Here is a 17,121-nt window from a genome sequence, read left to right on the forward strand (position 1 = left end):
GATCAGGTATTAGTCTATATGGGGAGGGAGAACCCCTGTGTGTTCTGGACCAGGATCAGGTATTAGTCAATATGGGGAGGGAGAACCCCTGTGTGTTCTGGACCAGGATCAGGTATTAGTCAATATGGGGAGGGAGAACCCCTGTGTGTTCTGGACCAGGATCAGGTATTAGTCAATATGGGGAGGGAGAACCCCTGTGTGTTCTGGACCAGGATCAGGTATTAGTCAATATGGGGAGGGAGAACCCCTGTGTGTTCTGGACCAGGATCAGGTATTAGTCAATATGGGGAGGGAGAACCCCTGTGTGTTCTGGACCAGGATCAGGTATTAGTCTATATGGGAGGGAGAACCCCTGTGTGTTCTGGACCAGGATCAGGTATAAGTCTATATGGGGAGGGAGAACCCCTGTGTGTTCTGGACTAGGATCAGGTATTAGTCTATATGGGGAGGGAGAACCCCTGTGTGTTCTGGACCAGGATCAGGTATTAGTCTATATGGGGAGGGAGAACCCCTGTGTGTTCTGGACCAGGATCAGGTATTAGTCAATATGGGGAGGGAGAACCCCTGTGTGTTCTGGACCAGGATCAGGTATTAGTCTATATGGGGAGGGAGAACCCCTGTGTGTTCTGGACCAGGATCAGGTATTAGTCAATATGGGGAGGGAGAACCCCTGTGTGTTCTGGACTAGGATCAGGTATGAGTCAATATGGGGAGGGAGAACCCCTGTGTGTTCTGGACCAGGATCAGGTATTAGTCAATATGGGGAGGGAGAACCCCTGTGTGTTCTGGACCAGGATCAGGTATTAGTCTATATGGGGAGGGAGAACCCCTGTGTGTTCTGGACCAGGATCAGGTATTAGTCAATATGGGGAGGGAGAACCCCTGTGTGTTCTGGACCAGGATCAGGTATTAGTCTATATGGGAGGGAGAACCCCTGTGTGTTCTGGACCAGGATCCGGTATTAGTCTATATGGGGAGGGAGAACCCCTGTGTGTTCTGGACCAGGATCAGGTATTAGTCTATATGGGGAGGGAGAACCCCTGTGTGTTCTCGACCAGGATCAGGTATTAGTCAATATTGGGATGGAGAATCCCTGACATGTTACCATGGTAGCCCCATTACCACCAGACAGGATGGTATGACCACTCTGACATGTTACCATGGTAACCCCATTGCCACCAGACACGAAGGTATGACCACTCTGACATGTTACCATGGTAGCCCCATTACCACCAGACATGAAGGTATGACCACTCTGACATGTTACCATGGTAACCCCATTACCACCAGACAGGAAGGTATGACCACTCTGACATGTTACCATGGTAGCCCCATTACCACCAGACAGGAAGGCATGACCACTCTGACATGTTACCATGGTAACCCCATTACCACACAGGAAGGTATGACCACTCTGACATGTTACCATGGTAGCCCCATTACCACACAGGATGTTATGACCACTCTGACCAAGGTTTTGATCTGTATTGGCTAGGGATGAATGATGAAAGGTGCACAATGTTATATTAATAGAGCACTGCTTCTATGGTGTTACAGTATCTCCCACATTGTTACAGCCTGCATTTAAAATGGGTTGAATTTAGTTTTGTTGTCCTACACACAATTCCACTTTCACATTATGGGGTATTATGTTTTTAGAAATTTTTACAAATTCATAAATAATGAAAAGCTGAAATGTCTTTAGTCAGTAAGTATTCAAGCCCTTTATGACAAGCCTAAAAATGTTGCATGGAATCGCTCTCTGTGCAATAATAGTGTTTAACATGATTTTTTAAGTGAATACCTCATCGCTGTTCCCAACACATACAATGAGTTGAATTTCAAATAGATTCAACCATAAAGACCAGGGAGGTTTTCCAATGCCTCACAAAGAAGGGCTACGATTGGTAGATGGGTAACAATAAAAATCAGACATTGAATATGCCTTTGAGCATGATGAGGTTATTAATTACACTTTGGATGGTGTATCATTACACCTAGTCACTACAAAGATACAGGCGTCCTTCTTAACGTAGTTGCTGGAGAGGAAGGAAACTGCTCAGGAATTTCACCATGAGGCCAATGGTTGTGGTAGGAGAAAACTGAGTTACTCCACAATATTAACCTAAATGACAGTGAAAAGATGGAAGCCTGTACAGAGTACAAATATTCCAAAACATTAATCCTGTTTGCAATAAGACACTAAAGTAAAACTGCATAAAATAGGGCCAAGAAGTGAACTTTATGTTCTGAATAAATAGCGTTATGTTTGGGGCAAACACAACACATCACCAAGTACCACTCTTCATATTTCCATGCATGGCGGTGGCTGCATCATGTTATGGGTATAATCGTTGTTGGCAAGAACTAGGGAGTTGTTAAGGATAAAAAGAAACGGCATAGAGCTAAGCACAGGCAAAATCCTAGAGGAAAACCTGGTTCAGTCTGCTTTCCAACAGACACCGGGAGACAAATCCACCTTTCAGCAGGACAATAACTTAAAACACAGGGCCAAATCTACACTGGAGTAGCTTACCAAGAAGACAGTTTTGACTTAAATTGGCTTAAAAAAATCTATGGTAAGACTTGAAAATGGCTGTATAGCAATGATCAACAACCAATTTGACAGAGCTTAAGAGTTTAAAAAAAGAATAATGCTCAGATGTTGTACAATCCAGGTGTGCACAGCTATTATATATATTTAATTTGTGATTCTGTATTGACTCAGGGGTGTGAGTACTTATGTAAATTATATTTCTGCATTATTTTGTCATTATGGGGTATTGTGTGTAAATTGAGGGGGAAAACTGTTTTCATTTCAGACTGTACCACAACAGCGTGTGGAATAAGTCCAGGGGTATGAATACTTTCCGAAGGCCCTGCATGTAAATGGTTTGTTCTGCATGTGAAAGTTAGCACCGCACTGAGTCTACAATATCTAAATATATTCAGCAATTGCGTTCTTCTCATATTACCCTGTAGGCGACTGACCTATTCAAAGCTTCCTCCGACACCTCACCATAAATCTGCCTGTAGTTATTGAACTGAGCCTGCCGGAGGTTTGTTTGTTGTGATTGAGTGGGAGGGGAAACTGCTGCCGGAAAGGTTCTGACAGAGGGGCGTGTCATTGGTGGTGGCAAGGACACACCCAAGAAAACACCCACATCAAACCACACCCCCAAGATAACTCAAGTTTGGCTTCTGTCATGGCCGCCAGCATTTCTTGAAGAGCAAGCCAATGTATTTCTGTCTGTTGTTTCAGCTGTGTTAAGTTATATAGCCAATCTATTTCTCTGTGTGTTTCAGCTGTGTTGGTGTGGATGAGGACGAGGCTCCAGACATTGACATCTACCACTGTCCCAACTGTGAGAAGACCGATGGAAAATCCACCAGTAGGTCTTTCTGTCCTTCTCTCTGTCATACCTACAGTCCTCCAGGCTGACACTACACAGGGTTTCATTAATTAGTGCACACCGTAGCCAATAAGACAAGAGTTTCTTGGCCCTAACCCTGTGGTGTCTAGTCAATAGGACCCTTATGATATTATTTAATTAGGACCCTAACCCTGTGGTGTCTAGTCAATAAGACCCTAACCCTGTGGTGTCTAGTCAATAAGACCCTAACCCTGTGGTGTCTAGTCAATGGGACCCTAACACTGTGGTGTCTAGTCAATAGTACCCTAACCCTGTGGTGTCTAGTCAATAGGACCCTGTGGTGTCTAGTCAATAAGACCCTAACCCTGTGGTGTCTAGTCAATGGGACCCTAACACTGTGGTGTCTAGTCAATAGTACCATAACCCTGTGGTGTCTAGTCAATAGGACCCTGTGGTGTCTAGTCAATAAGACCCTAACCCTGTGGTGTCTAGTCAATAGGACCCTAACCCTGTGGTGTCTAGTCAATAGGACCCTAACCCTGTGGTGTCTAGTCAATAGGACCCTGTGGTGTCTAGTCAATAAGACCCTAACCCTGTGGTGTCTAGTCAATAGGACCCTAACCCTGTGGTGTCTAGTCAATAGGACCCTAACCCTGTGGTGTCTAGTCAATAGGACCCTGTGGTGTCTAGTCAATAGGACCCTGTGGTGTCTAGTCAATAAGACCCTGACCCTGTGGTGTCTAGTCAATAGGACCCTAACCCTGTAGTGTCTAGTCAATAGGACCCTGTGGTGTCTAGTCAATAGGACCCTAACCCTGTGGTGTCTAGTCAATAGGACCCTAACCCTGCGGTGTCTAGTCAATAGGACCCTGTGGTGTCTAGTCAATAGGACCCTGTGGTGTCTAGTCAATAGGACCCTAACCCTGTGGTGTCTAGTCAATAGGACCCTAACCTTGTGGTGTCTAGTCAATAAGACCCTAACCCTGTGGTGTCTAGTCAATAGGACCCTGTGGTGTCTAGTCAATAGGACCCTGTGGTGTCTAGTCAATAGGACCCTAACCCTGTGGTGTCTAGTCAATAGGACCCTAACCTTGTGGTGTCTAGTCAATAAGACCCTAACCCTGTGGTGTCTAGTCAATAGGACCCTGTGGTGTCTAGTCAATAGGACCCTGTGGTGTCTAGTCAATATGACCCTAACCCTGTGGTGTCTAGTCAATAGGGCCCTAACCCTGTGGTGTCTATTCAATAGGACCCTAACCCTGTGGGGTCTAGTCAATAGGACCCTAACCCTGTGGTGTCTAGTCAATAGGACCCTAACGATGTTATTTAGTAACCCTGTGGTGTCTATACAATAGGACCCTAACCCTGTGGTGTCTAGTCAATAGGGCCCTAACCCTGTGGTGTCTAGTCAATAGGGCCCTAACCCTGTGGTGTCTAGTCAATAGGGCCCTAACCCTGTGGTGTCTAGTCAATAGGACCCTGTGGTGTCTAGTCAATAGGGCCCTAACCCTGTGGTGTCTAGTCAATAGGGCCCTAACCCTGTGGTGTCTAGTTAATAGGACCCTGTGGTGTCTAGTCAATAGGGCCCTAACCCTGTGGTGTCTAGTCAATAGGGCCCTAACCCTGTGGTGTCTAGTCAATAAGACCCTGTGGTGTCTAGTCAATAGGGCCCTAACCCTGTGGTGTCTAGTCAATAGGGCCCTAACCCTGTGGTGTCTAGTCAATAGGGCCCTAACCCTGTGGTGTCTAGTCAATAAGACCCTGTGGTGTCTAGTCAATAGGGCCCTAACCCTGTGGTGTCTATTCAATAGGACCCTAACCCTGTGGGGTCTAGTCAATAGGACCCTAACCCTGTGGTGTCTAGTCAATAGGACCCTGTGGTGTCTAGTCAATAGGGCCCTAACCCTGTGGTGTCTATTCAATAGGACCCTGTGGTGTCTAGTCAATAGGGCCCTAACCCTGTGGTGTCTAGTCAATAGGGCCCTAACCCTGTGGTGTCTAGTCAATAGGACCCTGTGGTGTCTAGTCAATAGGGCTCTAACCCTGTGGTGTCTAGTCAATAGGACCCTGTGGTGTCTAGTCAATAGGGCTCTAACCCTGTGGTGTCTAGTCAATAGGGCCCTAACCCTGTGGTGTCTAGTCAATAGGGCCCTAACCCTGTGGTGTCTATTCAATAGGACCCTGTGGTGTCTAGTCAATAGGGCCCTAACCCTGTGGTGTCTAGTCAATAGGGCCCTAACCCTGTGGTGTCTAGTCAATAGGACCCTGTGGTGTCTAGTCAATAGGGCCCTAACCCTGTGGTGTCTAGTCAATAGGGCCCTAACCCTGTGGTGTCTAGTCAATAGGGCCCTAACCCTGTGGTGTCTAGTTAATAGGACCCTGTGGTGTCTAGTCAATAGGGCCCTAACCCTGTGGTGTCTAGTCAATAGGGCCCTAACCCTGTGGTGTCTAGTCAATAGGGCCCTAACCCTGTGGTGTCTAGTCAATAGGACCCTGTGGTGTCTAGTCAATAGGGCCCTAACCCTGTGGTGTCTAGTCAATAGGGCCCTAACCCTGTGGTGTCTATTCAATAGGACCCTGTGGTGTCTAGTCAATAGGGCCCTAACCCTGTGGTGTCTAGTCAATAGGGCCCTAACCCTGTGGTGTCTAGTCAATAGGACCCTGTGGTGTCTAGTCAATAGGGCCCTAACCCTGTGGTGTCTAGTCAATAGGGCCCTAACCCTGTGGTGTCTAGTCAATAGGACCCTGATTATGATATTGTTTCATTAGTGACTCATGTACACAGTACATATATTTTGTTGTTGTTCCTAATGGTGGTGTTTGTGTGTTAATATTTCTGTTTTATTTTAGTGAAAAACAAGAAAAGGAGTAAACACGACACGGGACAGAGAGGAGACATCCGAGCTGTTCAGAACGGCAGTCAGGTGTTCATCAAGGAGCTACGCAGTCGCACCTTCCCCAGGTAAACAACTGTGTGTGTGTTTACTAATAGATCTCAGACAGGATCATCAGGCTGTACTAATACATATCAGACAGAATAATCAGGCTGTACTAATACATCTCAGACAGGATAATCAGACATCTCAGACAGGATAATCAGGCTGTACTAATACATCTCAGACAGGATAATCAGGCTGTACTAATACATCTCAGACAGGATAATCAGACATCTCAGACAGGATAATCAGGCTGTACTAATACATCTCAGACAGGATAATCAGACATCTCAGACAGGATAATCAGGCTGTACTAATACATCTCAGACAGGATAATCAGGCTGTACTAATACATCTCAGTCGGCCGGTCTCAACAGTGGCTGATTGAACAGGACTTGTTGTTCTAGTGTGGTCATTGTAGATGGGTGCAGTGGTGATTTTAGAATGTATATCTTGGTTGGGGCAAAGTAAAGACATTTGTTTTTTAGATGCATGCCAGCAAACCCACAACACTAAACAATACATGAATTGCACTATAACGTTGACAAACGGTGCCGTCACACTGTTGGGGCCTACATAAAGCTGTCCTAACACAGTACCACTGATACACCTGGCTATGAGCGGAGCCTTGTCTGGCAACTGTCTGGCAAACTGTTGTCTGGAAAACTCTTCATTCAGCCTCATTTACTGCCTTTAAAAAATAAAAAACGTAGCTGATATGGCTGACTTGATTAAACAAATGTGGTTTCTCGTGACAATTGTACAAAATGTGCCATAGAGGGACGACAAGCGGATAAGAGGCAATCTGTAATTTCGATGAAGACATTCATGAGCAGGCTAGGACGGACGTAGTCAATATAACTATTTGTTCAGCACTTTTGAAATGTACAGCGACAGAAATCAGAACATGTGTCGTTCTTTCAGTGTTCTCCCTGTACACCAAGTCAGAACCGTACGATAAATAAAGGGGGCATAAAAGCAAACAGTGAAAGCTCTTTTCAAACAGTGAAAGCTCATATTCAAATGTTACATTTCTCTAAAACAGGTTAAAGGCTACATGTGCATCACCAAGTTAGAACACTATGCAAAATTAGGGGGTGAAACCGGACCAAATTATTAGGGTGAGATACATGGGCTACTAACAGCTTACTACAGAACATACACTTAGTATTACTTTCTTAGCTACAGTTTACATATCTCCCTGGCATATTACATAATTTATGCAGCAGCATACAATACATTTTTTGGACTCATCTTGTTTTGATGTGCTCACTTGTCATCAAGGTCTTTCATTCTCTGGATTTATGGTGCTTTCAAGACAACTGGGAACTCGGAAAAAACAGGTCGGAGCTCTAGAAAGAGGCCTCGAGTTCCCAACTGACAATTCTGAGTTGGATGACCAGTTTTTTCCGAGTTCCCAGTTGTCTTGAACTCACTGAAATCAGATTTCCCAGTTCTGCGTTTCCAGTTGTTTTGAAAGCGGCAGAAGTCATGCTGGATTGACAGCATGACCAATGTTGAATGTTTATAATTTTAAGCCTGGAAAAGAGACCCTTAAACCCAGACTTGGACCCCACACCCACTCCACTGAATAGCAGGATAGTGATTGCTTTACAATGCTTGCAGTTAGCCACTGATTCCTTCCAAATTCATTGTTTAATTTGCGATTTCCAACTTGTTGTGTAATGTTTATGGCCGATGAACACCGGTACGTTTTATCTATAATTTCTCTTCATTATTTCTCTTCATATGACAAGGATTAAAAAGGAATTTGCCAGTAGATTGTCGACTAAGATTTCAAAATAATGATGTTGACATGGTCTGTCCAACCAAAGCTACTGTAGATAAAACGTGATTTGACGTCATTTTATCTGTGACCAATGACCTTGAGCCTTCTTGGATGGGCACTTCTAATGTAACTATATGGCAGCACCCAAGGGGCTTGAATTTTCGAGCTCTACTCTTAGATTTGGCGGTGACATAGTGTCCCCATGAGTGACAGAACACTGAGCCAATCACGGCGCAACGCTCTGTATTTTCTGCTGGCTTGCCCCACCACCACAGAAAGCACTGAGTGAGCTAGGCTGCATTTTGGAGCTGCCTTACTCAAGAAAACAAAAAAGAGACCAAGTTCCTATGCGGCTTTATTACCTCAATTAAAACATATTTATATTGCAAACTGATACTTAAACTTGAGACTCTTGTCGCCCATTTTAAATATTTATTGTTTATTTTTGTTTTGCTTGTAACTGTTTTGGGTAATGTTCTTGTGCTGTTAGGGGAATACCCTGTTAGGGGAATAACCTGTTAGGGGAATACCCTGTTAGGGGAATACCCTGTTAGGGGAATACCCTGTTAGGGGAATACCCTGTTAGGGGAATACCCTGTTAGGGGAAGAACCTGTTAGGGGAAGAACCTGTTAGGGGAAATAACCTGTTAGGGGAAATAACCTGTTAGGGGAATAACCTGTTAGGGGAAGAACCTGTTAGGGGAATACCCTGTTAGGGGAAGAACCTGTTAGGGGAAGAACCTGTTAGGGGAAATAACCTGTTAGGGGAAATAACCTGTTAGGGGAATAACCTGTTAGGGGAAGAACCTGTTAGGGGAATAACCTGTTAGGGGAAATAACCTGTTAGGGGAAATAACCTGTTAGGGGAAATAACCTGTTAGGGGAAGAACCTGTTAGGGGAATAACCTGTGTAAATGTAATCTGTTGCTGTATTTGTTTGTGTTATCTGTGATGGTTTTGTTTGTCTTGTTTAGTTTCTTAATCATTGTACCTAAACTGTATGTGTAAACATGGTCCAGCTGTAAAAGAGACCTTGGTCTCAGTCTGTTGTTGAAATAAAGAAGAAGTAGAATAATAATAATAATATGTGATACGCGTTAATGACAAAATAACATGCAAAACAGGAATCTCTAAACAAGCTAGAAAGGTGGGGTCGCCACTGGGTGGGTTGTTTAGCAGCAAACCGATGCGTGTTCAACTTTGGGGCAGAACAGACGGGTTGGCTTACCTTCAAAGGATTATTGACAACATTGAAGCTATTGTTCATCTCTAAATGTTTGTTGAAAACATATACATTTACCCAATAAACACTGGCCTCTCAAATACATTGTTACAGTTGTTGGTTAGCTAACTAGCTAATTTTAGCCCTATTAGCATTGATGGGACATAAGTCAAAACAACTCAAAACATGACATGGTATCAAGAACAAGACACCAATACAGCTGTTCAGCTATGGGCCCACCATCAACAACAACACCAATACAGTTGTTCAGCTATGGGCCCACCATCAACAACAACACCAATATAGCTGTTCAGCTATGGGCCCACCATCAACAACAACACCAATACAGCTGTTCAGCTATGGGCCCACCATCAACAACAACACCAATACAGTTGTTCAGCTATGGGCCCACCATCAACAACAACACCAATACAGCTGTTCAGCTATGGGCCCACCATCAACAACAACACCAATACAGCTGTTCAGCTATGGGCCCACCATCAACAACAACACCAATACAGCTGTTCAGCTATGGGCCCACCATCAACAACAACACCAATACAGCTGTTCAGCTATGGGCCCACCATCAACAACAACACCAATACAGCTGTTCAGCTATGGGCCCACCATCAACAACAACACTCACTACTGAGTTCCAAACTGCCTCTGGAAGCAACACTCACTACTGAATTCCAAACTGCCTCTGGAAGCAACGTCAGCACAAGTGTTTATCGGGAGCTTCATGAAATGGGTTTCCACGGCCGAGAAGCCTAAGACCGCCATGTGCAATGCCAAGCTTCGGCTGCAGTGGTGTAAAGCTCGCCGCCATTGGACTCTGGAGCAGTGGAAACGCGTTCTTTATTAGACCAGTCTACATTCTGTTATAGACTATTAGACCAGTCTACATTCTGTTATAGGCTATTAGACCAGTCTACATTCTGTTATAGACCAGTCTACATTATTTTATAGATTATTAGACCAGTCTACATTATGTTATAGACTGTTAGACCAGTCTACATTCTGTTATAGAGCAGTCTACATTCTGTTATAGACTATTAGACCAGTCTACATTCTGTTATAGACTATTAGACCAGTCTACATTCTGTTATAGACTATTAGACCAGTCTACATTCTGTTATAGGCTATTAGACCAGTCTACATTCTGTTATAGAGCAGTCTACATTCTGTTATAGACTATTAGACCAGTCTACATTCTGTTATAGACTATTAGACCAGTCTACATTCTGTTATAGACTATTAGACCAGTCTACATTCTGTTATAGGCTATTAGACCAGTCTACATTCTGTTATAGAGCAGTCTACATTCTGTTATAGACTATTAGGCCAGCCTACATTCTGTTATAGACTATTAGACCAGTCTACATTCTGTTATAGGCTATTAGACCAGTCTGCATTCTGTTATAGGATACTAGACCAGTCTACATTCTGTTATAGAGCAGTCTACATTCTGTTATAGACTATTAGACCAGTCTACATTCTGTTAGATGCTGGTCTTAACATTGGTTTAGAGAATAGCAGGGAATTCATCATTTTAATGTTTGTTTCTGTCTGAAATTAAAATATTCAAATAACTCAAAGGTGAGATCATTTACATTTTTTAGTCGTTCGGACGGACGGACAACATTAAACACTAAGTGTTGCTGTTCTCATTAAACCTGATGTTCACAATTCATAGATTCACTACAATGCATAGATATAAAGTATGTGGACACCTCTTTGGCTATTTCAGCCACACACGCTGCTGACAGGTTTATAAAATCGAGCACACCGCCGTGCAATCTCCATAGACAAACATTGGCTGTAGAATGGCCTTACTGAAGAGCTGTGATTGTCAACGTGGCACCTTCATTGGATGCCACCTTTCCAACAAGTTAGTTCGTCAAATTTCTGCCCTGCTAGAGCTGCCCTAATTAACTGTATGTGCTGTTATTGTGAAGTGGAAATGTCTAGGATCAACAACGGCTCAGCCGTGAAGTGGTAGGCCACACAAGCTCACAGAACGGGACCGCTGAGCGGAGTTGAACGATAGGAAATCCCGGTCATGGAGCAACACCCCTCCGGTGCTCCTCTTCCTTTCCAAACGCTCCGTTAAAAAACACTTCATACTGGACACAAATGGTATCCACGACTTCATCTGACTCTGGGTCAGTAGATGAAATTGATATATTTTTTACATTTATTTAACTAGTTAAGTCAGTTAATAAGAACAAATTATTATTTTCAATGACGGCCTACTGGGAAATAGTTGGTTAACTGCCTGTTCATGGGCAGAACGACAGATTTTTACCTTGTCAGCTTGGGGATTTGATCTGACAACCTTTCGGTTACAAGTCCAACGCTCTAACCACTAGACTATCTGCTGCACCTACACTCTAACCACTAGTCTACCTGCCGCACCTACACTCTAACCACTAGGCTACCTGCCGCACCTACACTCTAACCACTAGGCTACCTGCCGCACCTACACTCTAACCACTAGGCTACCTGCCGCACCTACACTCTAACCACTAGGCTACCTGCCGCACCTACACTCTAACCACTAGGCTACCTGCCGCCCCTACACTCTAACCACTAGGCTACCTGCCGCACCTACACTCTAACCACTAGGCTACCTGCCGCCCAAAGATAAAGGGCTTCATCTGACTCTGGGTCAGTAGATAAAGGAGATCATCTGACTCTGGGTCAGTAGATAAAGGAGATCATCTGACTCTGGGTCAGTAGATAAAGGAGATCATCTGACTCTGGGTCAGTAGATAAAGGAGATCATCTGACTCTGGGTCAGTAGATAAAGGAGATCATCTGACTCTGGGTCAGTAGATAAAGGAGATCATCTGACTCTGGGTCAGTAGATAAAGGAGATCATCTGACTCTGGGTCAGTGTATAGAGCCATGTTATTACCTCGTACCCCTGCACATCTACTCGGTACTGGTACCCAGTGTATAGAGCCATGTTATTACCTCGTACCCCTGCACATCTACTCGGTACTGGTACCCAGTGTATAGAGCCATGTTATTACCTCGTACCCCTGCACATCTACTCGGTACTGGTACCCAGTGTATAGAGCCATGTTATTACCTCGTACCCCTGCACATCTACTCGGTACTGGTACCCAGTGTATAGAGCCATGTTATTACCTCGGACCCCTGCACATCTACTCGGTACTGGTACCCAGTGTATAGAGCCATGTTATTACCTCGTACCCCTGCACATCTACTCGGTACTGGTACCCAGTGTATAGAGCCATGTTATTACCTCGTACCCCCTGCACATCCACTCAGTACTGGTACCCAGTGTATAGAGCCATGTTATTACCTCGTACCCCTGCACATCTAGTCGGTACTGGTACCCAGTGTATAAAGCCATGTTATTACCTCGTACCCCCTGCACATCCACTCAGTACTGGTACCCAGTGTATAGAGCCATGTTATTACCTCGGACCCCTGCACATCTACTCGGTACTGGTACCCAGTGTATAGAGCCATGTTATTACCTCGTACCCCTGCACATCTACTCGGTACTGGTACCCAGTGTATAGAGCCATGTTATTACCTCGTACCCCCTGCACATCCACTCAGTACTGGTACCCAGTGTATAGAGCCATGTTATTACCTCGTACCCCTGCACATCTAGTCGGTACTGGTACCCAGTGTATAGAGCCATGTTATTACCTCGTACCCCTGCACATCTACTCGGTACTGGTACCCAGTGTATAAAGCCATGTTATTACCTCGTACCCCCTGCACATCCACTCAGTACTGGTACCCAGTGTATAGAGCCATGTTATTACCTCGTACCCCTGCACATCTACTCGGTACTGGTACCCAGTGTATAGAGCCATGTTATTACCTCGTACCCCCTGCACATCTACTCGGTACTTGTACCCAGTGTATAGAGCCATGTTATTACCTCGTACCCCTGCACATCCACTCGGTACTGGTACCCAGTGTATAGAGCCATGTTATTACCTCGTACCCCTGCACATCCACTCGGTACTGGTACCCAGTATATAGAGCCATGTTATTACCTCGTACCCCTGCACATCCACTCGGTACTGGTACCCAGTGTATAGAGCCATGTTATTACCTCGTACCCCTGCACATCTACTCAGTACTGGTACCCAGTGTATAGAGCCATGTTATTACCTCGTACCCCTGCACATCCACTCAGTACTGGTACCCAGTGTATAGGGCCATGTTATTACCTCGTACCCCTGCACATCTACTCGGTACTGGTACGCAGTGTATAGAGCCATGTTATTACCTCGTACCCCTGCACATCTACTCGGTACTTGTACCCAGTGTATAGAGCCATGTTATTACCTCGTACCCCTGCACATCCACTCGGTACTGGTACCCAGTGTATAGAGCCATGTTATTACCTCGTACCCCCTGCACATCCACTCAGTACTGGTACCCAGTGTATAGAGCCATGTTATTACCTCGTACCCCTGCACATCTACTCGGTACTGGTACCCAGTGTATAGAGCCATGTTATTACCTCGTACCCCTGCACATCTACTCGGTACTGGTACCCAGTGTATAGAGCCATGTTATTACCTCGTACCCCTGCACATCTACTCAGTACTGGTACCCAGTGTATAGAGCCATGTTATTACCTCGTACCCCTGCACATCCACTCAGTACTGGTACCCAGTGTATAGAGCCATGTTATTACCTCGTACCCCTGCACATCCACTCAGTACTGGTACCCAGTGTATAGGGCCATGTTATTACCTCGTACCCCTGCACATCTACTCGGTACTGGTACCCAGTGTATAGAGCCATGTTATTACCTCGTACCCCTGCACATCTACTCAGTACTGGTACCCAGTGTATAGAGCCATGTTATTACCTCGTACCCCTGCACATCCACTCAGTACTGGTACCCAGTGTATAGAGCCATGTTATTACCTCGTACCCCCTGCACATCCACTCAGTACTGGTACCCAGTGTATAGAGCCATGTTATTACCTCGTACCCCTGCACATCTAGTCGGTACTGGTACCCAGTGTATAAAGCCATGTTATTACCTCGTACCCCCTGCACATCCACTCAGTACTGGTACCCAGTGTATAGAGCCATGTTATTACCTCGGACCCCTGCACATCTACTCGGTACTGGTACCCAGTGTATAGAGCCATGTTATTACCTCGTACCCCTGCACATCTACTCGGTACTGGTACCCAGTGTATAGAGCCATGTTATTACCTCGTACCCCCTGCACATCCACTCAGTACTGGTACCCAGTGTATAGAGCCATGTTATTACCTCGTACCCCTGCACATCTAGTCGGTACTGGTACCCAGTGTATAGAGCCATGTTATTACCTCGTACCCCTGCACATCTACTCGGTACTGGTACCCAGTGTATAAAGCCATGTTATTACCTCGTACCCCCTGCACATCCACTCAGTACTGGTACCCAGTGTATAGAGCCATGTTATTACCTCGTACCCCTGCACATCTACTCGGTACTGGTACCCAGTGTATAGAGCCATGTTATTACCTCGTACCCCCTGCACATCTACTCGGTACTTGTACCCAGTGTATAGAGCCATGTTATTACCTCGTACCCCTGCACATCCACTCGGTACTGGTACCCAGTGTATAGAGCCATGTTATTACCTCGTACCCCTGCACATCCACTCGGTACTGGTACCCAGTATATAGAGCCATGTTATTACCTCGTACCCCTGCACATCCACTCGGTACTGGTACCCAGTGTATAGAGCCATGTTATTACCTCGTACCCCTGCACATCTACTCAGTACTGGTACCCAGTGTATAGAGCCATGTTATTACCTCGTACCCCTGCACATCCACTCAGTACTGGTACCCAGTGTATAGGGCCATGTTATTACCTCGTACCCCTGCACATCTACTCGGTACTGGTACGCAGTGTATAGAGCCATGTTATTACCTCGTACCCCTGCACATCTACTCGGTACTTGTACCCAGTGTATAGAGCCATGTTATTACCTCGTACCCCTGCACATCCACTCGGTACTGGTACCCAGTGTATAGAGCCATGTTATTACCTCGTACCCCCTGCACATCCACTCAGTACTGGTACCCAGTGTATAGAGCCATGTTATTACCTCGTACCCCTGCACATCTACTCGGTACTGGTACCCAGTGTATAGAGCCATGTTATTACCTCGTACCCCTGCACATCTACTCGGTACTGGTACCCAGTGTATAGAGCCATGTTATTACCTCGTACCCCTGCACATCTACTCAGTACTGGTACCCAGTGTATAGAGCCATGTTATTACCTCGTACCCCTGCACATCCACTCAGTACTGGTACCCAGTGTATAGAGCCATGTTATTACCTCGTACCCCTGCACATCCACTCAGTACTGGTACCCAGTGTATAGGGCCATGTTATTACCTCGTACCCCTGCACATCTACTCGGTACTGGTACCCAGTGTATAGAGCCATGTTATTACCTCGTACCCCTGCACATCTACTCAGTACTGGTACCCAGTGTATAGAGCCATGTTATTACCTCGTACCCCCTGCACATCTACTCGGTACTGGTACCCAGTGTATAGAGCCATGTTATTACCTCGTACCCCCTGCACATCTACTCGGTACTGGTACCCAGTGTATAGAGCCATGTTATTACCTCGTACCCCTGCACATCTACTCGGTACTGGTACCCAGTGTATAGAGCCATGTTATTACCTCGTACCCCCTGCACATCTACTCGGTACTGGTACCCAGTGTATAGAGCCATGTTATTACCTCGTACCCCTGCACATCCACTCAGTACTGGTACCCAGTGTATAGAGCCATGTTATTACCTCGTACCCCTGCACATCCACTCAGTACTGGTACCCAGTGTATATAGACACGTTATTATTAGTCATTGTGTATTTATTTTTTACATGTTATTACTTTTCTATTATTTCTCTATGTTCTCTCTGTAATGTTGGGAAGGGCCCGTAAATAAGCATTTCACTGTTAGTCTACACCCGTTATTAACGAAGCAGGTGACGAATACAATATGCTGTGATTTGACTGTTATAAGTCCTCAGCTCTGAGGACAAGGGGTGTGAATACTTTCTGAAGGCTCTGTAATCTATGTCTTACAGCTCTGAGGACATTGTGGTGAAGCTGAACGGCAGTCAGCTGACGATGGACTACCTGGAAGAGGTTGGTTTTAACGAGCCGATCCTGGTTCTGAAGAAGGACGGTCTGGGGATGTCCATGCCCTCTCCTACCTTCTACATCAATGATGTGGAGAACCATGTTGGTACGTATAGTCCTGTCTCTGTCTACTGCTCTAACAGCTTTAGTAATACCGGAGATGTCCGCTCCTACCTTCTACATGGACGGGGAGAATAGAGGTCGACCGATTTATGATTTTTCGATACCGATTATTGGAGGACCAAAAAAACGATACCGAAATCGCCCGATTTTTAAAAAAATGTATTTATTTGTAATAATGACAATTACAACAATACTGAATGAACACTTATTTTAACTTAATATAATACATCAATAAAATCTATTTAGCCTCAAATAAATAATGAAACATGTTTAAATAATGCAAAAACAAAGTGTTGGAGAAGAAAGTAAAAGTGCAATATGTGCCATGTAAGAAAGCTAACGTTTCAGTTCCTTGCTCAGAACATGAGAACATATGAAAGCTGGTGGTTCCTTTTAACATGAGTCTTCAATATTCCCAGGTAAGAAGTTTTAGGTTGTAGTTATTATAGGAATTATAGGACTATTTCTCTCTATACCATTTGTATTTCATATACCTTTGACT

The 17,121-nt window shown here is 45.0% G+C and overlaps 1 protein-coding gene across 2 annotated transcripts in view; it reads left to right on the top strand.

Moving 5' to 3' along the window:
* LOC110529064 (lysine-specific demethylase phf2) overlaps positions 1-17,121 on the top strand; it is a 133,808-nt gene that overhangs the window by 19,259 nt on the left and 97,428 nt on the right. For both annotated transcript variants that reach the window (XM_036984353.1, XM_036984354.1), the window contains exons 2-4: positions 3,307-3,392; positions 6,225-6,336; positions 16,442-16,602. In XM_036984353.1, coding sequence (XP_036840248.1) covers positions 3,307-3,392; positions 6,225-6,336; positions 16,442-16,602 — 359 coding nt within the window. The remainder of the gene's footprint in view (positions 1-3,306; positions 3,393-6,224; positions 6,337-16,441; positions 16,603-17,121) is intronic.

This window comes from Oncorhynchus mykiss, chromosome 7, assembly GCF_013265735.2.
Source record: "Oncorhynchus mykiss isolate Arlee chromosome 7, USDA_OmykA_1.1, whole genome shotgun sequence".
NCBI classification, from domain to species: domain Eukaryota; kingdom Metazoa; phylum Chordata; class Actinopteri; order Salmoniformes; family Salmonidae; genus Oncorhynchus; species Oncorhynchus mykiss.